The sequence below is a fragment of the Drosophila hydei genome, unplaced genomic scaffold (assembly GCF_003285905.1).
Source record: "Drosophila hydei strain 15085-1641.00,03,60 unplaced genomic scaffold, DhydRS2 tig00008144-arrow-arrow-pilon, whole genome shotgun sequence".
In the NCBI taxonomy this organism is placed as follows: domain Eukaryota; kingdom Metazoa; phylum Arthropoda; class Insecta; order Diptera; family Drosophilidae; genus Drosophila; species Drosophila hydei.
The window spans coordinates 1,316,169-1,340,873 of record NW_022045849.1 but is presented as its reverse complement, the minus strand read 5'-3'; the positions used below and the strand labels follow the sequence as shown (position 1 = coordinate 1,340,873).

Sequence of the window (24,705 nt, the reverse complement as noted above, 5' to 3'; positions counted from 1 at the left end):
AATTATTCATTATTTTTTGAAATATGTAAACTATAATATGTATATATATATATTGAAGTTCAGTTATACAGATGTCTGTATTGGTTTTACTCGTTTCATCGTTTAATGAAAAAGCCATTAAAAAAGTAGCTCAAGCTAATATGTAATCCCAGCGAATAAGAGAGAATAAGAGACGGCGAATATCGTATAGCGCAAATCATATAACAGGTGTGGTGCATTGTGCCTCATATAGTGTTTTACGTATAACGAATATATATATATATGAATAAATGGAACTTATATGACTTAGCTGATATGCTATGATAGCATAGTACTATTTTATTTTGCGCAACTAGTTATATTTTTAATATTTTTTTACATTTTTATTATTTTTATTAATTTTATATATAATTTCATTATTTATTTATTTTTTAAATATTTTTTTTGTGTATATTTTGGTATAGTTTCCGTATCTGAAGCACTTACCCCAATCAGTTAATGTTGTAGGAACTTAAAAAAATATATTATTTTTATTATTATATTATTTCCCTCTGCACGTTCCAGACGTTCCAGACTACTGCCATACATCTGTATTTGTACACGCCCACATCACGTCGCAATCCCAGTAAAACTATTTGTGATATATTTTTATTTTACATCTAATGCTTTATTTTGTATTTGAATAATTTAAAGATTCCTTCTTATAATGTTTCTTATGCACAATTAATTTAGCATAGTTCTAGTTAATAATTAGTGAATTTTATAGATACGTTGTTTGGTTGCGTCTTCCATAGCCACCAATAGCACTGAGAAAACTCGATTTAATGCATTTGCCTCTTGCGTTTTGCTTTCTTGGTTAATTATTTATTCATATATGCAGTAAATACAGTCTAGTGTTAATATTATATTACTTGTCTGAAAGTTGTCGATCGACCCTCGAATGCCTTAGAGCTAATATGTATCCCTAGCCATGATTTCAAGTTGCTTTATAAACACACATAGTTAATATATGGAACACGTTGCCAATGAGCCCAGGGCTTGACTCATCGATGGCGCCACAAAGCCATCTTTAGATTTTACTTGATCTGAGTGAATTTTTTAATAGTTTTTCAATTTTAAATGTAATTCAAATTGTGTTCTATTGAAAGTTATGGATTGTTCCGAAAAGTTTAAAAATTCCACAAATTTATATTGGCTTATCGTAAAGATAAATTTATCTGAGAAGTTGAAGATATTATTGAAAGTTGAAGTTCAGCTTGAATCAGGAAGTTGTGTTCGTGGTAGCTACCGATTCGATTGGCCCGGAACTGATTAAGATGATGTGCTCTATTACTTACTATTTTTACTTTAAGTACAACTACACAGAAATCGCAATTGGATGTGCTTATATGTTAGCTTGGCCTATTTCTTTTAATGGCATTATGACGAATGGATAATATACAAGTACAAACGAATATCGTATCAATATTTGTCATACGTGTGTCAGACAGCAAATATCGTAAAACGAATATCGTATGACGAACATCGTAAAACGAATATCGTAAGAATATCGTATAACGAATATCGTATGACGAATATCGTATGACGAATATCGTAAAACGAATATCGTACGACAAATCTCGTTTCAATATTCGGTATACGAATGTCGGACAGCAAATATTGTATAACAAATATCATTCACGAATATCGTATAACGAATATTGCATATCGTATTTTGCACAAAGAGTATCAGTAACGTACATACAAACGAATATCGTATATCGTTAGGTGATAAAGCTGCACAAATACAGCGCCCTTAATGGCTTTACTCTACTCAGTAAGTGTAATTTTGTAAAATGCATCTTTTGTATTTTATATTTTTGGGTTTATTTATGGTATTCTTGATATTTTGGTGGTACAACATGGTTTCTTAATGCTAGAAAATGTCCATTGAAAAGTCAACGCTATTAATAAATAAGTGAATTTCGAGTGCGCTTAAAACTAAGTTGAGCAAAATAATAAAATAAACAAGAAAAAATTAGAAAAATTAAAAAGATATTTGTTTTTAAAAAAATATCTTATTGCTAACGTTTTACAATGGTGTTTCAATTTGGTATTCATGATTTTATTTAAAACTAAATAATATCACTATAAAATGCTGGCTTAATTTACATATATATTATTTACGCAGTGTAGCTTTTGTGTTCTTTTTTTCCCGTTTTTTTTCTCTGCTTGTTTTTAATGAAATACATAAAATGTAATTCACATTCAAATATCTAATGCATATTTACATGACCTACTTCGACTGGATTATCCGACTATGGATTTACTGCTCTTACACGTAGATACACATACATATACATATATATATATATATATGTATATTTGTATTCTTTATTCGTATATTGCATTTCGCATTTTATGTTTCCGATTTTATATTTCTCGTTGTTTTTTTTTTTGGTTTTTGGTTTTTGCTAATTAAATCGCTGACAAAATGCTTGATAAATTATTTACATTGGATGTTGTTTAGTTGTTTTTTGCATAATTTTTACATATATTTTCACAAAAACTCATAGGGCTATCTCTTTGGTTTGTTTTCTAGGCAACGCAAAAAATAATTTATTCATTGACAAAATTTAATTAAAAGTGCTTTACTTAAGCTGAAAAACTATTGCAGCAACTGGAACGCGTCTTACACAGGCCAACAAAATCGAGGACACCAAGAATCAAACTGAGCTAATATTTTGTATTTGAAAGCTAAATACATTGAGATATACTTGTTTAATAGTAATTTGAGGATCTGTCATAAATGATTTCTAGATGCTAAGGATCACTTGCTCTATACCAACTCTGCCCGTATCCCTCTCCCTTGGCCTCTTTGTCTTCAAATCTATTGCAGCAAATGATGTCTCAGTGATAAAAATATGATATAAACATTTAAAGGGCATTTTACTTTCAGAAACTTTAAAGATATATTTAGGTCTATTCAGGTCAGATCTCTCCAAAGCTGGGAATTCTGAACAACTCAAATTTAGTGAGCTATTCCAGCATTAGATGCCTATTTAAGTTATTAAAAAGTCATAAAGTCTGATTCCTGTTTACCAAATTCTGTTGGACTGTGTAGTGTTAGCCTTCATATACTACCCTATCGTAGTTAGCAAATGAATACAATGTAACGTTTATATGCATGCAAGCTTTAGTCAATGCAGTGTCTGTGGAAGGTCCATGCTTACCCCAAGCCCAATCGCAGTCTGTCGAACTGACTGTTCCGTAAGCCGAAGACGAGCAGCAAAGCGCCACGCAGCAGCAGACAGTGGGGCAAAGCATTCTGTAGACTGCTCAGAGCGCCGCTGTTGCTTCTCGACTTGGAACTGGCCACGACCTCGGCATCCTCGGGCGCAATATCCATGCTGTTGCTGGCGACAATAAATTGGAATATATCGCTGACCTAAGAAGGTAAAAGTCAAGGGAATAGGGAATATATGTTTAGTATAAACAGAGAAAATATGCTGAGAACCCGTTTTAAACTCTACTCTACGCTAATAACCCAACTCACCTCATTCCAGCCATATCGATTTTTAGCTTGAACAATTGCTTCGTAATAGGCGCCAGGATGCAAGTGCTTAATAGTGTACGACATGATGTGAGTTAGCGGCTCGGAGGCTGGACGATGCTCGGGTGTCAGTATAAAATCGTGCCATCTGCCTGGCTGCTGGAAAGTGTCGTTCATCTGAGAGGCGAGAGAGAATGAAATCAACGTGAAATTAGCACCAATAAATTTGAATATTGTCCAGACTTAGGCCTCAATTCGTTGGACTTACCAGCACACGTCTATAGAGCAGACGCACCTCCTCGAGCGGCGGATAACTGTCTATTTTCCATGTCAAGTTGTAGCTGTCCGAGGAGCGACCCCACTTGGGGGAATAAAACTCAGCCGGGCCCGGCCGTCCCGACAGCTCCATGTATTTGCGCGAGCGCCCCAAAGAGTTGTCAGCAACGCAGCTGTCCAGAAGAAAGTTGAGTTTAGAGACTGTGTCACATGCCTAACTTCTGCTGTCTATTAATAACTACGCTCGTTCAGCTTGTGAGAAGAGTATATTAGCTTCTTGCCTCAGCCTGACAGTCTGACTGGCTACAACTGTCAGCAGCCACTTGCCAACAAGCCTGGTTGACGACGGATGTGTTCTATGGAGTCAACTCAACTTGACTCCAACTAGACCCTTAACAAAAACAAAAACAAAAACATAAACTTTCTTGCTATATGTGAAATGTTTTGTCAACGTTGGGAAACTTCAGACAGACTGACAGTGATGGGCTGCAAACTTGTTTGTTTCTGTAAATGGTCAAGAGACGATGTCTCTTGGCAAGGTGGCCAAGTAACTATATGTAGCTGTGGCTGTTGTTAACTCTTCCATCATTCAGATAGAAGTTACAGTGTTCTAGTTCACCTGTAGTTGCCGAAGTCCTCCTGCTGGATGTGTCTGATGGTCAGAGTGTGTCGATTGGCTCGTGTATTCATAATCCTTCGATCAGTTGTTTGTATGGGAAATGAGTTTTGATACCAGGAGACCTGCGGAGATAACACGATGTAAATGATTGATGCAGATGATTATGAGCAATAGAATTGAAAGCTAAAGGGAAGAGCTTAACGCACCGTAGCAACTGGATCGGCGTAAACAATGCAAACGAGTTTCGCCTCGAATCCCTCGCCAGAATGTATCCAGGATTTCTCCACCTGAATATCGGGTGGGTCTGAAAACAGATTAGACAAGTTAAGGCTATACAATGGTGGCTCTAAATTAGGCTTAATTCTATTTAAAAAAATTTGACTCAAAAGGCCAACAAATACTCAGGTTTGAATACTGTACAAAGCCATGAATATTTCATAGCAATTGCTCACATTAATTTAGTGCATAAATTCATTAAATAAAAGCATAAATTATTATAAATACATTTATATATAAAAAAGAAAACAATAGTCAAAGACTTCTAATTATATAGAAAAATATTTATGAAAGAAAAAAATTCTAAAATAATATAACAAATTTTATATTCGAAATTGTGTTTACTCATAATTAAAATTCATATTTTTTTAATATGATTTGCTTAGCTATAATTTAAATTATTATTTTAATGTTCGACCTGCTTTAGTCGCTGACTAACTCTGTTCAACAAAATTGATTATTGTTTTATAATAATTTTAAAACTATTTTTTACATAGATTTCGAATCTGAAAATTTTTTGAAGCAGCTCAAAATTTGAAGCCAAAGGAGAAAGTAATTTTTTTTTATTTTTTAAGTTATTTAAGAAACAATCAAAGAATGTGCATTAACCTTATGCTATTGCCACTTGGTTTGTATAGCCAAACTTTGCTAATAGCTGAGCTTCTGCTACTAAGAACTGAATTTTCATTTGCATTAAAAATGCATTCAACATTTTATCTAAGCTGAAAACTAAAATTTTGGCTGCACAGTGTAAAAATAATTTGCAAATTTTGTAGTCGAATGAATCGTTAAATATATATAGGTGTCTGTATATATTATTCAGGATAAACTTACATAGAACATCGAGGCGCATATCGACTGTGACTGGGTCACCGACTCCATTGTCGGCGGTGCATTGATAGACGCCCGCCTGCTGGCGCTCCAATTTGTCCAGTGTGAGAATAGGTCCATCGCCGATTCTGGCTGGCGATTTACCCGTGCCGCTCTGTTAGAGAAGAAGAAGAGAATTGCTTGGCAATAAATGTAAAGTCATTGAGGGCGAGAGCAGTGGATGTCAAAAAGTCAACTACAGTTGTCAACAGAAACTGAAAAAGAGGAATGAAAGAAAGACACTCGACGACTCAAGGAGTCACAGTTAACCCGTTGTTCCTACAACTAAATGTAAGCAACCAAATCGAGAACAAGATGAAATTGTTCGGCAACAGCAGAGAGAGTGAGAGAGAGAGGGAGGGGAGTGTCACAAGAGGCCATGTATGTGTAGCCAGTCTGTCTTTTGGCTGAGACAGTCGTGTCCTGGGCCAACGGGGAACACGTGTCGATATCAGCTCCAAAAGCAAATAGAAAATCGAACTTACATGCTGTGGGTCGTGTTAAGGTTGCCGGAAATGGCACTAGATTGAAGCGAAATTAAATGACATACAACTTCTTCTTCTTCCTCTTCTTCTGCTACTACGACTTTTCTTTCTTCTTCCTTCTTGGCACCCGCACACTCACAGTCGCATCGAGTGATTGAGCTTTGCCCATGTCAAGAGCAAAGCATGCAAGCAAACAAATCGAACGGAAATGTCTAAAAGTGCAGCAAGCCAAACGTTGTCTCTGCTTGGCAAGCAGAAGGTAGCAGGTGGAAGGTGCAACCCAGCAGGTAGATCAACTTCCTAGACACAAATATATTCTCTCTCTCTCTCTCTCTGAGCACACTTTGTCACTTGTTTCATTGAACAGTTACCAAATCTCTATTTCCAATGTTCTCAAAGAGAGCGGGACGGAAAAACAGACAGACGGACAGGGCTATATATTATATATATACTTTATGTATACGCTGGGATCTGCCACGCCCCCTTCTGCATGTTACATACATTTTAATAAAATCATTATACGCTAATTTCGCATTTTTAAAGAAATCAGCATATAAAAGCACATTATCTTTATATAATTTATGAAGTATAGGTATATATGTAAAGCATATATATTCCCGATCAGAATGACAAGTTGTGTGTATATAGCTAGCTTCTAACTTAATTCAAAATGAGTGTGAATTCTCACTCAAAAAGGTCTCAAGAGCTCTGCTGCAGTTGGCTCTCGAGTGACTTTTGGGTATAAAAGGGCGCCGCAGCAGCTGTGGGCGATCAGTCGAGTTGATGACCTGGACTGGGTCAGTCGCTGTGCGGTGCAGTGCAAATAGTGAATTAATTTAAGTTTTTTGTTAAATTGTTTAAGTTTAAATTATTTGTATTTCTCTAATAAATATTGTATTTGTTTAAATATATTTAAGGTTTTTTTTTTGTAAATATTTGAATATATATTTAAGTTTTTTTTGTTTAATAAACATATAAGTGTTTAAATGTTGAAAATATATCATTTTAGTATTTTAGTTACTTATAGGTTATTTATTTTAGTTATTTATAAACACTAATTGTGATTATAATAATGAAGTTTGTCGTAATCTTCATTAGCGACAATGATCATTAAGAAAAATGATGATTTGTGTACATGATTATTACTGGTAAAAATCATTAACGATAATGATCATTACCAATATGATTTTCTTATGATCATTTTCGTAATGTTAATTATGTTACGATTCAAATACCCAGGCTGCTTACTAAATTTATTATTATTATATATTTGTTAAAGTAAATAATAGTTAATAGCATTTTATTTTATATATTATTTACATACTTATAAATATATTTATATTTAACAAGTAAGAAAGCTCTAGTCGGTGCCCGACTAGGAGATACCCTGATCCCAGTCCCATTTGCATTTTTTAATATTTTCCATAATTTGTAACAAGAATTTCAAAAAAGAGAAAAAAAGCCGACGTCAGGGCACCAAAATTTCTATATATAAAATATTTATATATATCTATATATAATATTTATATATATATATATAAAATATTTATATATATATAATAAGGGTATTAATATTAAATATTTCTTCTTATTTTACCGTTTATTTTCTTTTTTACTTATTACTATTTATTTCAGACAGCTTTGTTCATCCCCTGCAACTTCAATTAATGATATATTACTAACCTTTTTGGTCCAGTAAATGGATGGCACCGGATTACCCGAGCCCTTGCACTCCAGCGTAATGGGTCCGCCTTTGCGTGCCTGCAATTGGCCAGACGTGGGTATGGCACGCACGCTGGGAGGCACTGTAAAGAGAGTAGAATTATGAGTTTAGCATATTTCTCATTAATATTCATTGCCAGTTGAGTTGTTCCAAGTTTGTGAACTGTGACACTTACCCAATATTTCCACCGTATGCACTTGATCACGATTGATTTTGTCACTGATTTGGCACACGTAGTCGCCGGCGTCTTGCGGCTCCAAATCGGATATCTCCAGATTGTAGCCATCTATCAGTCTCACGCGCTCATCCCGTGTCACCATAATGTTCGAGGCGGTGAGCACATTTGTGCCGCGGCGCCACAACAACACGAAATTGCCTGCGAAGGAAACACACACAAAATATATGAAAAGGCGTTAACAAAAATGTCATCGTGTGTGCTCCTCTTCTTCTTGTTGTTTGTGGGAAAAATTATTGTTAAATACCACAGTGCAAATATTAAGAGGCGAGGGTGGTACGAACAGAATGGATAATAAAAAGACTTTGCTTGCGCTGCTTCAAGATTATCTTCCCTTATACACTCACAGCCTGGCTTCCCTCTTACTATAGGGAACTTTCTAGCTACTTCAAGGTGTGCTTTAAGCTATAAAGTGAAATGAATATCGGGTCTGTTTGAAATGTCCTCACAGCTCTACATCCGTTCGAACAGAATGCTGTTGCTGCAGCTGGCTCTTCAACAGACCTTCTGTTGAGCTATATCCAAAATAATGTCTCTAAGTGAACTGAAGTTGTGGAAAATCTAATTTCCAAATTATTTGAGTTAATCTAGTCTAATTGCCTTAGGAGATACCTGTAAATTCTTTGGGGCCAGCAGAAATTGATTTTTGAATACTTTTCGCTGCTTCTGGACTATGAACAACTTTTAAGCTGGCTTCCGGCTGCAAAATTCTTACTTTAAGTCTTGAAAGAAAAATATTTCAATCTGAGTGAGCTGCTTGAGGCTTCGATTGCCATTTTTACTACACAATTTTTGGCCAGTTGGAAAAGAAATGTTTGAACTGCTTTCAGCTTTGTTGTGTGCAGAAGCTTTTTCATTTTTAATTTCTGCTTAAAATACAAGGAGAAATGCCAACTCCAGCGATGTTAGTTTTAGTCTTTGGAAAATGCAATTTTCAACTCTCTCAAAATAGAATCAAACTCAACTTTAGACTGCGAACATTCCCAATAAAATTCTTTTGAATCACATAAGCAGAGAATTCACTTTCGTTGTTCAAGAAGCAAACACTAAAAGAGTTTAGGGTTCTTCAACTTTAAGCTTAAGCTGCTTAAACAATAGTAAAATCTTCAGCTGACATTCAACTAGGATTATGTCAGGCTGAATACTGTTGAGACAGCCCTCGCACTTGTAAAAAGCTAAATAAATGACTATCAAGTGGACAGCAGAGTTCAAATTGTAGTTGTGTTTGTAGACTAGCCGCAAAGACAAACCTACGCACAGAGATAGATAGGGACAGAGACAGGGAAAGTGAGAGTGAGAGGGAGATATATATATATATATAGTTATAATATAAAGCCATCTATCTAATATGCTATCCGCTTTTGGATCCGTCTACTAAGCTGTGTACAGTCCCTTGTTTGGCTATCCAATTGGATGCTGTCTGCTGTCTGCTGTCTGTTGTCTGTTGTCTGTTGTCTGCTCTGTCTGCTGCTGTTTTCATCTATTTTTTAGTGTGTTTGCTCATATAAATGACATAATTTCACAGATGTTGCCAACAGATTTTTCGTCTTTTCTTTTTGCTTTTTCTGTTTCTTTTCTTTTTGCATATTTTATATAACTTACGTTTCTTTATGGCTGGCAAAGCATAAATTTGTTAAATGCGTTTGCCTGACGCATAATTTATTTATTTATTATTGTCTGAGACGCTCAACTTGGCAATCTCCATTAACAAAACATTCTAAAGCATTGAACAATTTACCCGCAACAAATCTGCTTCATCTTAGATTATTATCTCTAAATTATCTGTACAGACGTACGCTAGGCTGCCTCTGTCTGCTGCAACTTTTGTTTTAAAGCTATTAAAGACTGCACTAGTGAGTGGAAGTGTCCGACTAGCGTATACCCGTTTCTAATTAGTGCACTTTTTAGTCGTTGTTTGGACTTTGGACTTTTTAAATTAAATTTTTAGAGCTCTCTACTCTTTGTCATGCGCTTTTCACAGACTTTATTAAGCAGGAAGTAGATTTGACTGAATGAAACTGGTTTTTCGATTACTTTTGAGACTTTGCTTTAGAGCTAACTGAACAGCTGAACTATACCCGCACTGCAGTTCCAGCTTAAAACTGCGACCTTTAAACAATCGATAGCACAGTCTGAAAACGTTTTTTTCTAATTCTAAAACAGTTTCTATTGGTAAAAAAAAATATTTCTTCACATAAGAAAGCCCCAAATATATCAAAAAATCATTTTTTTTTTTCAATTTCCGTTTAAAGATTTGAGGCCATGAAATACTTTCTCTTTCAACCTTTAAAAAAAAGTAGGCAAAGTCTAGCTTACTTAGCCCTGTTGACATGTGTAATGAAAATTGAAAAGTAATGAAAGTTTGGCTGCAGCAAAAGACTTCGTTTTGTGTTAGTTTTAAACTGTGGCTGCAATACAATTATTTATAAATAAAATAATAATTGAGTGGGCAAGTTCATTCGACGCTGTTCTTCTAGGTAAAAGTTGTCAACTGCTGCCCCTCTACGACTGGCAAATTGTAATGCTAACTGCATTAGGTATTGTGAGGTCTAACAACCACTTGAATTGGCCACAAAATTTGTGTGTGGGCAGCTTGACATAAACCGGTTAAAAATACAAGCAAACAATACATAAACATTTACGTGAGTGCAGGGATAAAGGACCGAAAACTGTCTGCTGTAAGCCTTTACTTCTGCCCCACCTCGAAGGGACGCCTATAAAAGCGACTTAAACGCACACAATCATCTTTTTATGACTTTGATTATTATTGAATCGGATTGAAATTTCGTATTGCTCGCTCGTAATTGTTCAGCAGTTGCTTGAGGGCAAAAGGTTCGATGCGCCCAGCGCGTCAGCTGTGTGCCAAGGGGTGGGCCGTGTGTTCATATTATTGAGCTCAGCTCACATTTGGCCAATAAAAATGGAGTTTTATTTATATTTTATAACTTTTTTATTTGGAAAACATGAATTTGTGCCAAAGTTGTTAGCAAATTGGATGCCTTTCTGAGACCTGAAGCCGCTTGCAAGTGTCTGCAACTTCGATCATCTATGACGACAACGATGAGTGCCTAGTCGGGAGTAAATGACGGCAAAATAACCGGAAGTTTGCTTGGAGTTTGCAGTGATGCATTTTATCCCTAAGGCATATCAAGGTGTTTGTTATAAGTGGAAGTCAGGGTATTGCTCAGTCAGGTTCTTTGATCGAATTGCCTTTTTCAACTGTTTAATTAAATTTCTTTATACTGTAGCCTATGCAGTCTTACGGCTCATCGATCCATTCATGTTCTTTAGTTGTTATGTTTTCTTTATTCTTCAACCGTTTGCATGACGAAGGGCTTCGTCGACCATTTGATACTTAATTTGTTTTATTGGATTAAATACTATTTTGCCCTGGGCCGCCTTGTCTTTCCTTCTCAATTGTGTCAATTAATCCATGTTTTTTTACCCCGCTTCTTTTACCGCACTTGACAGGTAATTTAATAGCGCAATTAAACCGTCCCGTCCCATTCATTCGCTTTAAAGACTAATTGGGGATTAAATGCAGCACAGCAATGATAATAGTCAGAGTTGAAATAATGTTTGTTTTCTGCACATCGACGTTTGTTTTGCTATTAGTTTGTTGACTAAACACAAACATGTGTCCCGAGACTTGCTTATTTTAACACTTATTGAAGACGGCGAGTCAATGTTTAACAGTGACGTTTAATGTAAGGCCATTAAATGGGGTATATTGGCTTTGTGGTTTGTGTATGCAACTGCCAGAAGAAGGCTTGGCGAGGTCTGAGCTTATAATCTTGGTGAAGATTAACAGCTGATTGGATGTGGCCATATTTATCTGTCCATCGATTCGTCCTTTCGTCCAGCTACTTAATATCGAGAACTTCAAAAGCAAGAGACTTGATATTTGTAATATATATTTTTATATACCTAATACAGCGCACGTTATACCTTTTTTTCAATATTTGATCATAAAATAAGGTTAGAATTAATATTTAGATTTAGTTTTTAAAGCATTTTTTTTTAAGACTATTGCAGGTAGAGGCATCAAATTTGGTATGTGTGACTTAGTATTGAGCTCACAGCTTATGAATATTTTATATGTCTGATCTTATAATTGAAGCTCTAGTAAACTGTAAAAGAAAACTTATTTCAAATGCTAGAGGCTTGATTTTCGATATACACACAGATGTTAATGTCAGAGGTATATTCTGAAAATTTCATCAAGATTGGACAACTAGAACTGAAGTTCAAACAGTCTATTACACATAGTAGGGAGCTGACAGAAGCACTAAGGCAAGTGCTTATAGGTGCTTTTATATGTAGTCACACACACACAGCCACGCACACGCTGGTGTATTTATATGTGAAGTGCTTAACTGCAGCTTTAAGCTGTGGCAGGGTATTCTGCAGTCAGGCAGGGCCCAGCACTTGCCAATTATAATTGGAACAACAGAAATATGAAAGTTGATTAAATTCACACATTTCAACGATTTCAACAATATTATTTAAAATATGTGCATAAGTAGCAACTGTGTTTGATTAAACAAATATGCAGGGAACGGTAATATTTCAGCTGCTGCTAGAATGTGTTGCATTTATCTCTTGCTGCTGCTGCTGCTGCTGTTGATGCTGGCCTCCATATGGACCAATGATAACTGACAGCCTGAACAGATTTCGGTCGCATTGTCGTCGATGCCGTCAATGTTCAATTTATTTTCATTTCGCTGAGCGAACGAACGAACCCGCGAACGAGCGAGCGGTTAATTGCATTTTATTTATTGGCTTGTCAACGGCAGCTGCAATTAAAACTCTTGGCAACAATTTCAGCCTTTAAACTGGGTCATGTTTAAGTGTGTGTGCTCAGCCCTATGATAAATGCATTCAGTAAATTTTTTATTTATTTATTAATGCTTAAAATGTTTTTACCTTCACAAGGGCTTAAACTCGGGCGCTGTGAATTTACAAAAATTACTTTTGAAGTATTTGTAAATTTGTTTGTTTAATGTTTGTTCAACAGGGCGTAGACAACCTTAAAATCATGTATAAAAGTTGCGAAAACTGTTTAATTACTCAGTGAATCCCATTGAACCACTTTGGCAACTCGATTTATGTAAACTTTTCCCGATTCTCACATCAATTTTGTGCATTAAAGTGAATAAAATATGTTTATATTAATTTCTAAGGATGCCAAACTTGGTGCTCTGTAAATGAAAATACAAATGAGCTGGGTCAGTGTGAAAAATAGTTTGTAGAACAGTTTAAATACGCTGAATTTGCTTCTCAAGCGGAACTTTTAATTAATATGACTCGATGTGATTCAGTAAGCAATTGCAAAACATCTCAAGGCCATGCTCAGATATATAAAGACAAGGAAATTGAAGGCAAGCCCAGTTGAGTACTCTCGAGATAACCTTGAAAGTATCGTAATGGGAAAAGGAAATTGGAAAAGCGCAGAAAATCGTGAGTAAAGCTCGGCCAAGCAGCAACTTGATTGAAATCGAATAGACAAATGTCAACAATAATAGCTTGAAGTAAACCACCTACAGTATGTTAAGCTTAATTAAAATCAGATATGAAAACGATGCCAAGCAGCTTATATATAGCAAAGTATATGAGAAAGTGATATTTTTACATATTGCAAGACTCACTGAACAAACTTTGAAGGCGCCTGGGTGGTTGCTGGTAAACATGGCACATAAATTGGAACGTCAAACCCAATTTATGGCGTATGGTCAGCGACTTCCTGAGGTGCCTCCAAAGTTGATCAAATCAGTCTTACAATATATACGACCTATAAATTGGGTTTGACGTTCCAATTTGTGCGCCAAGCTTAACAGCGCTTGCCTCAAACCCAATTCTTAAGCCACATTCATCTTCCGACTGCCTACAGTCAATGGTGCCTTGATCTGGTCTGAGTAGCACTACAAATGATTCTTTCTAAAGCAGTCAAATATTCTTAAATGATGCTCGCTTTATTAAATAATCGAAATCGCTAGCCTAAATGCTGTCTTATCTTGGCTTAGAGCACACCAAATTTTTAACTCAATAATCTTATATGTTAGCAAAATTAATGCTTTCAAAATTTAGCTTAAATATGAATAACTTAAATATGAATTTTAGATTTTATTTTTAAGCTTACACAAAGTCTAAAATGACTTGTCTGTGTTATATATTATACAGCCCTTTGCTTATATAAATGTTCCTTTTGTGATTTCATTTTAAAATAATTTGGAAAATTTTAAAAAATTTTCCACATTTATCTAGCATTTCAAATCGAGTCGAAGCACATTCATATAATATATATTAAAATAATAATAATAATAAATACAGTTTTGAGTTGAATTCATATCACTTTAGCTTTAGCTAGCTGTGTTTATAAGGTGTTTAATATAATTTCAAGGCTCTTCAGCAATCTTTTCTATAAACTAAGTAAAAAAGTCTGTGTTTTATATAATTTCAATTTTAGTTTCTATTTAATTTTAAAGCAAAGTTGAATTTGGCCCACGACCGACTTTAATTAACGAATTCGATTTGTGTTTATAAATTTATAGCTGTCATTTGATAAATATGTTGCTCGTTGGCCTGGGCAGGAAAACAGGGAGCGACAAGCTGTTGACAGCTGTTGGTTTTGCATTGTTGCTCAGTTGCTGTTGCCGTTGCCGTTGCCGTTGCTGTTGCTGTTGCTGTTCAGCCTGCCAGCCATTGTTTATGGATGTTTTTGTAAAATTTATGCAGAGAGACATTTTGGCTAGAAACATATTTGCATATTTGTTATTTGGCTTTGCGGCCTACGGTAATCGAACGAAATGCGATTGGAATTTGCGATATTTAATGCCAATGACGATCTATTAATTATGCGAATTTCTATTTAAATTTTATATATTCTCGTTGTCTTACCCAGATTTTCGACCTGACAGGGCAGCACGAGTGTGTCGCCCACCACGGCGCGATAGGTGTGTCCGCGTGACAGGAAACGCGGCTGCGCCGCCGTCAATGAGGTGGACGAGGCCGCAAGGGGCTGAGCGGCATTGTTACCTGAAAGTAGAAGAAGCAAATGGGTATATAGAAACAGCAGACGCAAGTTCTTATCGCATATCGAATATAAATTTATGTTCCATTGAAATGTCTTTCAATTAGCATAAAAATATATTACCTTACTCTCCCCAATACATAACTCCCCGGATGCTCGTAAGCATTTGCTGTGGCGCGTATCGATGCCACCTGATATGCTCAATGTTCACGCAGCATATTGAACCATTTGGTTTCCTTGGGGCATCGTTTGGAGTGGCGAAAATGCCTTAAGCCACTTTCAACGACGTTTTAAGCTCGTCTGACTTAGGCCAGGCAGCTAGCCAGTTAGCTAGTTGGCCAGTTGGCCAGCTAGCCAAGACATGTTCGCCTTTTCACATTGGCGACAAATGTGCGCGACGAGGCAACTAAAGTCTGCCCCCAAGACCCTAAGCGAACTTTCAGTAGTTGCTCAAGTTCTTAGCTCAAACACCAACGCAGCGTGACAAATTTGATTACAATAGCTGCAACAACAGCAGGATTCGTGAAAAAATAAAAGTTTGCCATCAAAAAGCGCCCCAAGGAGCAAGTAAGACTGCTGGCATTAAGCAGGCAGGTACTGTCAGAAGACAAGTCGAGTGTATTCTGGTCGGGAGTGAACGACTAGCAAATACCCGGAACTGAGCGCAGAGATGCTGTCATCTTGAATGAGATATCCAGAGACAGACAGAAGAGAGTCTGTTCTGCGTGCTGTTCCCTGCTATGCGAAACAGACTGAAGGAGCTTGGGCTCTGGAGTTCTAATCTTCTTGAAATTTTCAGGAGTTAAACCAGATATTCTTATGTGTGAGTATACTAAGGACTCTCTCAATATTTTAAAGAGAAGAGCTGAATATATCCTATAGTCATCTATAGCATTCCTATGAATGAATAGCCTAAGTATTGAATATATAAACTCAGCTGTTGGTCCTAGTAAAGAGCATAAACACATAGAATCAGCTAAGCCACATTATACCCCTTCTCAATGAGAGTATTAAACTAGCTACATCAGCAAATCTCTCTGGAAAAACAACGCGTATACGCACTGACTGCACTTTTGCATTTTTATGACGCCCAGAGACACATGGTCTGGACATTGGCAATGTTTTCTCCACACGGCCAACATCTTAGTTGCTGGCACTTAGCTAGCAGGTGACTTATCCTCTCTTCGCCCAGTTCGCTGTGGTTGCACATTCCTCGTTTTATGGCGAACAACTTGGAAATGCTGTTGCACATTAAATTTGATGAGAACCTTAAAGCTGAAGCGGGAGAAATGTGAATGAAGTTTACTCGATACAGCTCCTCTGACTGGTCTGAATTGCAGTACGAAGACTTCTTCACTTCTTTTCAAGCAGTTGTCAAACTGTGCTCTACGTCACAGCGGGTGGCATAACATAAATATCGCTTTCAAGCTCGAAGCTGTAGTGTGCCATATCTGAGAAGAATTACTTTGAAGCGCAGTATATGATTACGAAGATATGGATAAACATTCTATCTTATAAAACTGGGAAATAAAACTGCAGCACTTGCAGGTGCATTGTCTTCATGTGAGACAGAAGCTAGAAGAAAGCTTTCAGCCTCTCGGCAGAATCATTCGTGTCAGCTGAGCCCCAACGAAATGTGTCAGAGCCTTGGACACATGCACTGCAGCTGGCCTTAAATTGCATGCATGAAATGCATAAGAAATTTAAGCAATTTAAGTCGAGCGAGCTGTGCCTGCTGGCAGAGTTGGCATAGGGCAGGGTGCGCTAGGTGGGTATGCTCGACTAGCTAAGTTTTCTCTTTCACTTTGGAAGACTTTTAGTTAAGGTGTCTTCAAGTTAAAGTGATCCTGTGGGATGTGTCTGACTAAAAAAGTTTTATTTTTCAATTTGAAAGAGTTTCAGTTAAGGTACCTTAAACTAGGAGGCATCTGGTCGGGAATGCTCGACTAACGAAGTTATACTTTTCAATTTCAAAGAGATTCAGTTCAGGTATCTTCAACTAAGAGTGCTGTAGCAGGGTATGCTCGACTAACTAACTTTTCTTTTTCAATTTCAAAGAGATTCAGTTAAGGTACCTTAAACTAGGAGGCATCTGGTCGGGAATGCTCGACTAACGAAGTTTTCTTTTTCAATTTCAAAGAGATTCAGTTCAGGTATCTTCAACTAAGAGTGCTGTAGCAGGGTATGCTCGACGAACTAACTTTTCTTTTTCAATTTGAAAGTGGTTCAGTTAAGGTACCTTAAACTAGGAGGCATCTGGTCGGGAATGCTCGACTAACGAAGTTTTCTTTTTCAATTTCAAAGAGATTCAGTTCAGGTATCTTCAACTAAGAGTGCTGTAGCAGGGTATGCTCGACGAGCTAAGTTTTCTTGTTCGATTTGAATGAGTTTTAGTTTAGGTATCTTAGACTAAGAGTCTTCTGGTTGGCTGTGCTCGACGAGCAGCTACAATAGAGGCTCTGACATGCCTTCCTCAGCCTGTGACATACGCTGCCAACAGCATACCCCATTTAGCAACTTTCAATGGCTTCCATGCATAATGTCTTGCAACTGCAACGCACCCGCACTTTCAAGTGGTGCACACCTCGCACACACTTAAGAAGAAACAACTTTCATCAGTCTAAGTGTGTTCGTCTGTAAATCAGTTTGCCTCGTCGCTCTTAAACTTGGATTTGTTGAGCTCTTGGCTACATTTCATTGCTGCCTTTGGCAACTGTCTTTTATGATTTGATATGTGCGAGGTTAAAGTAAACAATTTCAGATTCGAGATCTACAAAGAAAATTCTCAGGCACAAACTTTGCTTGACAGTGTTATTAATATGGCTCAAGTCTCTCAATATGCGTGTGTCTGCCGCTAGAGTATTTCAACTTCGTTGTGGCACAGTCAGCTCCACTTTCTTGCCTTTGCTTTTTTGTTAACTTTGCACGCTTCTGCACTGAGTATCTGCTCAGTGCTGAAAAATGAGCTGCAACGTGTCTCCTTTTTTGTTTGTTGCATGGCTAGAATTAGGTCACACACACACACAGGCACACAAAGCGCAGACAGTTAACGAAAACAAATGCACACCTGCTGTGTCTGTGTGTGTGTGTGTGTGTGGAGGTATATACTTTAGATTTGTGCTCGAGTGCTTACCGCAAATGCCTGTCGTCTGCGTCGTCACACAACAAACTCGATTTTAAAAAGCGCAGTTGTTGCTTGAATAATTTATCTAAAACACACACGCACACACACAGACATTTTGAAGTGTTCAGGTAGGCAGACAGGTGAGTTGGCAACACAAACACTACACAGCTCTGCCTCTGACTCGACAAGGTAATGTGGCGCTGTGGCGCTGCGGCGCTGCGGCTCTGTGGCTCTGTGTGTGTGCCAATGTGTGAATGTGGTATTAGCGCTTTGCTTTTGTTCATAAAACGCAGAGCCATCCTTTTGCCAAAGGGCTTTGTTTGTTGCACGCACCTTGCCACAGCAGCAGCAGCACCAGCAGCAGCGACAGACATTTCAATGCGAATGTCATTCATATCGAGTGTTCACGCAGCTCCAATTCCATGTCTCTCTGTGGTTTCTAGTTTCTTTTTTTTTGTTTTTTTGAGTGAAATGTTTTGTAACTATTGCTGAAAAACAGCTGCTCAAACAGATGATATGCTTGTTCGCGCTTAACCGCAGCGCTAGCTTTGAGCTCTGTCGAAATTGAATTTGCAATTATGACGCACTGTAAAGGGCTTAAACAGGGCATCAAGTTGCTATGCAAATGAATGTAACTGGCAGAAGAAGCCTTGACTGAGTCAATGTGTTCTTAAGCAGCAAAACATTAATCTTTCTCAGACTATGACTTGGCAAAGCATCCAGCTCGAGCGGTTCAAAAGAGACTTAAAAGCTAACAGTCTTATATACATACATACATCATTCTTTTTACATAATATCGATAAATATCGATACTTTTATTATTGATTTTTGAGCATATAATTTTGCTATTGTAATACTCTTACGACTAATCCTTCTCGGTAGAGTTCTTCCTCCTTTTTCACATGCTGAAAGTTCAAATATTGTTAGCTGCACACATTTAGCTGTCATCTTCATGCTCTTTAAATTTCAACAAGATCATATGTATAGAAGCCAAGTTCATTCAGTCTGTTTCTAATGGTGGGTTGTTTTGGTAAGTACAAGCGCAACCTTACTTAGCGTCTTGCTTACTCAAGTGTGTGTGTGTATGTAACTATATATAGAACAAGTCTGAGATCATTCAAAAATTAGTTTTACTCTACTTTCGCGGTATCTTCTAGTCGTGCACTCCCCCATAAGAAGCCCATACGCCGTTAGCTGTTACATCCGTACGAATACAATTCGCGCTATGAGTGTTATTTCCTAAAATGATTCATTTTATATAACAAACAAAGGACGCGCTGTCCAGCTGTAAAATAGCGAATTCGCTTCATCATTTTACTCGCACGCGCGCACCTTTACAGGTGGGCTGTGAGCGCCGTGCAGGTGAGTCATATGCATATTGCAGCACATCATTCCGTTGTATTGGTATCTTTTCTCATTTCCTGTGGCTGGGGTGGCTCTAACAAACTTTGTTTTGGTTTTTGCGGTAAAGTTGGACGCGACGACACCTTTCAAACTGAGCATTGGCGATGCTCTGGGCAAACGCTAGGTGTTGAGCTCGCTCACCTGTACACAGGTTATATACGTTTACACAGCACACGTAAGCGCCACATTTTGTTTCATTAAAACTTTGGCTAGATATGCTCTGTGTGGTGTGTGTGTATGTGTGTGCGTGTGTGTGCGCGTGTGTGTGTGTGTGTGCGTGTGTGTGTTTGCGATCAGCATCTTTGCATGTTTTGCTATTAGTTTTGTGTTTACTTCTCTTTAGCATCCACCTGACGGCGCTGCTCTATCTGCAATTCACAGCATTTTAAATTATGCACAGGAAAAACGGCGAGCAGCGAGAAAAATAACAAAAATATATAGAAAATGTCCAGCTGACATGACAAACATTGAATACTCTTATAGAAAAAGCTTAGCAAATAAATATTTGAAATGCTTCTGTGGCTTAAATATAATAATAATAATAAATAAAATATAGTTGGGAAATACTTAAAGGATATAGAAAATACTGTAAGAGTTTGACTTCTCTCTTAAGCTAAGTTTAATTAGAAAACATATTTCATTTTCTGTTTCAAGTTGATTGAGCTGGAACATCATTTAATATTTTTTATTGAATCTATATATATATATATATATATATATATATATATATATATATATATATATATATATATAATAAATAATAGTTTTAAATTAAATCTAAAACTAGCTCAGCCTTCAAAGTTAGCTGTGCTGAGACCAATTTAACTTCCACTGATATTTTCTATATCCTTATTGCATAGATGGATATATAACTAGAAAGTATTGCATATGGAATATATCTGTACCCTATCTAGAAAGTCTCTTAATTCTATACTTTCTGAATCCTTATGCTATTAGAGAGCTCTCAGCTCCCTCAGATATGTCTTATGTGCTAACTGATCAAACGGATCAGAGTTACTATTTTCCAGCTACTTTCTTCTATAATATTTTTTCTACTTAAGCATATCTGTATTATATATAGAAATATATTCATTCTTCACTTTTATGCATATATCTCATATAGACCTACTTGCTCTTAGAGCTTTCTGCTCTCAGCTTATCACCATCCAGAGTTAGCTCTGCGGAGCTACTTCAACTTAAACTCATATTCGCTATAGAATCTAGTTATTCTACCTGTATCTTTACCCCATCTAAATCGACATCTCTTAGATAGCTAACCTCAAGATTTGTTCAGCTTGCTTAGAGTTCTGAATAATCTATTCTGAAATACCTGAACATGAACTGATATATGGAGTCATCATAGCTCTAACTCTATGCCCTCTAGATTCCATTAGAGAGGCCTTAGCCTTATCTACTGAAAGTTACCTGCTGCATGCTAAACCTCTAATACCTTCAACGCGTCCTGCATCAAGGTGCGAGCAGAGCAAAACAAAAACAAGATTTTCATTTTCTCTGCAGGCGGAATGGTCTGCTTGTTAGCTGAGATTTCCATGCACAAGGGCCGCGAGCTAAATTGGCTTTGCCCTGGCTGCTTCTACTTCGTGTGCTTCTTCTTGCACGTGTTTTTCACATATTTCTCAAATGCATATTAAATGCATGCAAATTATTAACGCATAGCCAGCCACTTCGAGCTGTTCATCAGCAGAGCAGAGGAGCTCAACCTGTTTTTCCATCTTTTTTCGAGTTTTATTGGTCGTAATTTAGCAGAGTAGCTGATGACATGACAAAGGCGCCTGCTGGCTGTCAGTTGCCATAAGATGATGCCGTTTTGGCTGACTCACTTGACTTCTCCATCGAAGCATTTATCAAAATCCGCTTTCGCCTGTGCACTCGGCGGACTCCACGTTGGGTGGAAAGAAAAAAAAACTAAATGCCAACGTCAGGTGCCAAAGTCGGCTTTCAAGCGCTGACTGCCAAGCGAATCCTGGCACACAATTTCGCTGCAATTTCGGCAACACTAGAGCAATGTCATTCCAACGTCGAATGCCACACATTCATCTACATATGTGGGCGTGTCTAATGGGGAAGGGTAAGACCATTTGACAACCAAAGACGTAAGAGCGTTGCCGACCTTGCAATGCTCGCTCGTGGTTTGTAGATAGATAGAGAGAGAGATGAAACTGAGATGATGTTATAGATGGATAGATAGATAGATAAATGTTTGTAGAGAAGATCTACAGGAATAAAATGAATTTATAGCCTAAACTTTTGATAGGTATACATATGTTGACTAGAATGGTTATATTTTCGATAACTAGATTCAAAAAGTTCTTTAAATTATCGATTAGATCTAGCTGTTGAGCTACACAATCTGAAATGCCATTTTATCATGGGTCGTTTTATATCTGTGAAGCTAAGACTTAGTTTAGAAATCTGAATTTTGTCCTGCAGTCAGTCGATTCCAAGGCTTCAGTGCATAGGCAGCTCCTAGCACAGTCTCAATACTTTGAGCTTGAGCTTACTCTTTAGCAGCTTCAGTCACTATTTATAAGAAAATTTGTAGAAACTATAGAAAATATAGACGACAAAGCTGCCAGTATTAAAGCATATATAGAAAAGTTCCTTCGAGGCGCAACTGCTAAATTGGGCATCGATAGGAAGTCAGCATATGGCACCAAATCATCCAAAACTGAAGAAATATTTGATTAATTTACAGTTGCACACATAATGGCAGGGTTGTAGCATTAATATAAAACCAGCAGCAAAGCATCGCATCAAACCATTTTCATTAAATTAGAATTTCTTTTGCTACTGCTCTTATTGTGTCAGCCCAATATCGAAAATCAAGTCTCCAGCTGCAGTAGAGCCTTATAAGAAAACTTCGGCAGTTGGCAGTCTGCAGAAGTCTAGCTACGTTGACAGCTTTGCATGCACTCAGAGTCGCATACAAAACAAATATACTCCTTCCACTTGAGGCGAACGAGCATGGAAATATGCAAATGTTGCCAGCTTGTGCTTTGCTTCCGCATCAAAGTTCCGAGCCGCGAGCAGACCGTGAACCTGTGAAGCGTTCTCGCATGTTGATAGTCAATCTATTCATCTTTCTAACTGGTTTCACATTTGAAAGCTGCCAGTCATTTGCTGCAGTGTATTCGATGGGTTGGAGTTGGGGTTGGTTGAATGTTTGCTGAATCTGTTGACTTTTATGCACATATCATTTGCATAACATTATTTATCTATCCGCCCAGCGCATTAAATTTTCAGATTCTTCAGCTAAATCCGCAAGTGAAATGCTTTTCACGCCATTTTCTTTTCTTTTTTCTTTTTTCAGTTAACTCTGGCTTCCTGACAGCGCGATGCACTTTGCCAAGTTGCTCTGCATCCGCTTGCCGCTTCTTGAATCCTTCAACTCCGCTTGATTCCGATTCCGATTCCGATTCCAGGTGAGCTCTGACTCTGACAGTTTCTTCATTTGCATCGCAACTTGATGCTGCTTTGATTTATGCCTGTTGTTGTTTGTTCTTGTTGCTTGTTTGGCCTGCAACTGGGCCAATTGCTGAATGCGCTTAATGGAAATGGATTGCTGCACTTGAGCATCGATAGTGACTAATCGAAGTGATGATAAGATTAGCTCAGCATCTATCAGCAGTTACTTAAATAGTGCTGCACTTGCAAGAGCTAAATTATCTCAGCTGTAAGTTATCTACATAACTCAGAAATAAATCTTCAGCTCATATCATTGATTGCTCTTCTTCTTCACTCTGAGAAATCGACGAATTTAACTCAGGCTCTATTCGAAATGCGAAGAGTTTCCATGCTGTCAACTCATTACAAGCCCAGACATACCACATGTGTAGCTGGTAGCCTAAATGATACTCAAAGATTGATCGATATTAATCGATATGGAATAAGTCATCGAAGAAATGTAAGAAACTTCTACAGCATAATATATCTATACCGATATCTATATCTATATCTATATCTATATCTATATCTATATCTATATCTATATCTATATCTATATCTATATCTATATCTATATCTATATCTATATCTATATCTATATCTATATCTATATCTATATCTATATCTATATCTATATCTATATCTATATCTATATCTATATCTATATCTATATCTATATCTATATCTATATCTATATCTATATCTATATCTATCTATATCTATATCTATATCTATATCTATATCTATATCTATATCTATATCTATATCTATATCTATATCTATATCTATCTATATCTATATCTATATCTATCTATATCTATATCTATATCTATATCTATATCTATATCTATATCTATATCTATATCTTTATCTATAATCTATATCTATATCTATATCTATATCTATATCTATATCTATATCTATATCTATATCTATATCTATATCTATATCTATATCTATATCTATATCTATATCTATATCTATATCTCTTTCTTTGGCCTCTCTCTGAATTGCATGTTTCACTTTAAAAACTCTGTTTAAAGCCGTTTGCCGCATTGAAACTTCTTTAATTGGTTGGAAAATGACATTTAATGAGTTTGGCAGTAAATTTGGTGCTTTGGCTGTCGCCCACGCACGTTGCTGGCTATTAATTTGCCACGCCTAAAAATTGTTTACGCAACATTAAACAAATGCAGCGACAGCAGAAAAAAGGAGAAGAAGAAGACTCTGCGCTCATTGCAGGAGCCGAGCATTAGGCTTTGGCTTTCACACAGTTCTGTGCGAGGCAATGCGAAGGCGGCAAAATATCGCATTAAGAATTTAAATTAATTAAATTAAAATGCATGGTATATGTGGTTACACTGTTGTTGTTGTTGCTGTTGTTGCTACTTTCTTTCTCTCTTTCAACGTCAGACGATTGGCCACATGGTTGGGGTCTGCTTATGCCAGGAGCCGGGGGCATTTGCCTTTGGGTTGTTAAAGCTGCCACAGCATTTGCATAAAGTATAATGGCCAGCCAGCATCCTGTCGCTCTCTCTCTCTCTCTCTCTCTGTCTATCTCTCTCGCTCAGTGGGCATTCAATTTTCCGCTTTTATTTTTCCCTGTCATCGTCTTTGAACTTTTCACATTTCCTCGTCTTGGCTGTCGTGAAACATTTGTTCCACACTTTATACAAGACGTTTCCGT

At 37.1% G+C, this 24,705-nt stretch overlaps 1 protein-coding gene across 1 annotated transcript in view; it reads right to left on the bottom strand.

Annotated features, from left to right (window-relative positions):
* Window positions 1-2,405: 2,405 nt before the first annotated feature.
* Window positions 2,406-24,705, bottom strand: part of LOC111603498 (opioid-binding protein/cell adhesion molecule homolog) — a 64,425-nt gene continuing 42,125 nt past the window's right edge. The window contains exons 3-11 of the mRNA XM_023321104.2: window positions 14,893-15,030; window positions 7,936-8,136; window positions 7,721-7,842; window positions 5,517-5,667; window positions 4,613-4,710; window positions 4,407-4,528; window positions 3,780-3,960; window positions 3,515-3,688; window positions 2,406-3,406 (exon numbers count right to left, since the gene is read on the bottom strand). Coding sequence (XP_023176872.1) covers window positions 3,188-3,406; window positions 3,515-3,688; window positions 3,780-3,960; window positions 4,407-4,528; window positions 4,613-4,710; window positions 5,517-5,667; window positions 7,721-7,842; window positions 7,936-8,136; window positions 14,893-15,030 — 1,406 coding nt within the window. The 3' untranslated portion in view covers window positions 2,406-3,187. The remainder of the gene's footprint in view (window positions 3,407-3,514; window positions 3,689-3,779; window positions 3,961-4,406; window positions 4,529-4,612; window positions 4,711-5,516; window positions 5,668-7,720; window positions 7,843-7,935; window positions 8,137-14,892; window positions 15,031-24,705) is intronic.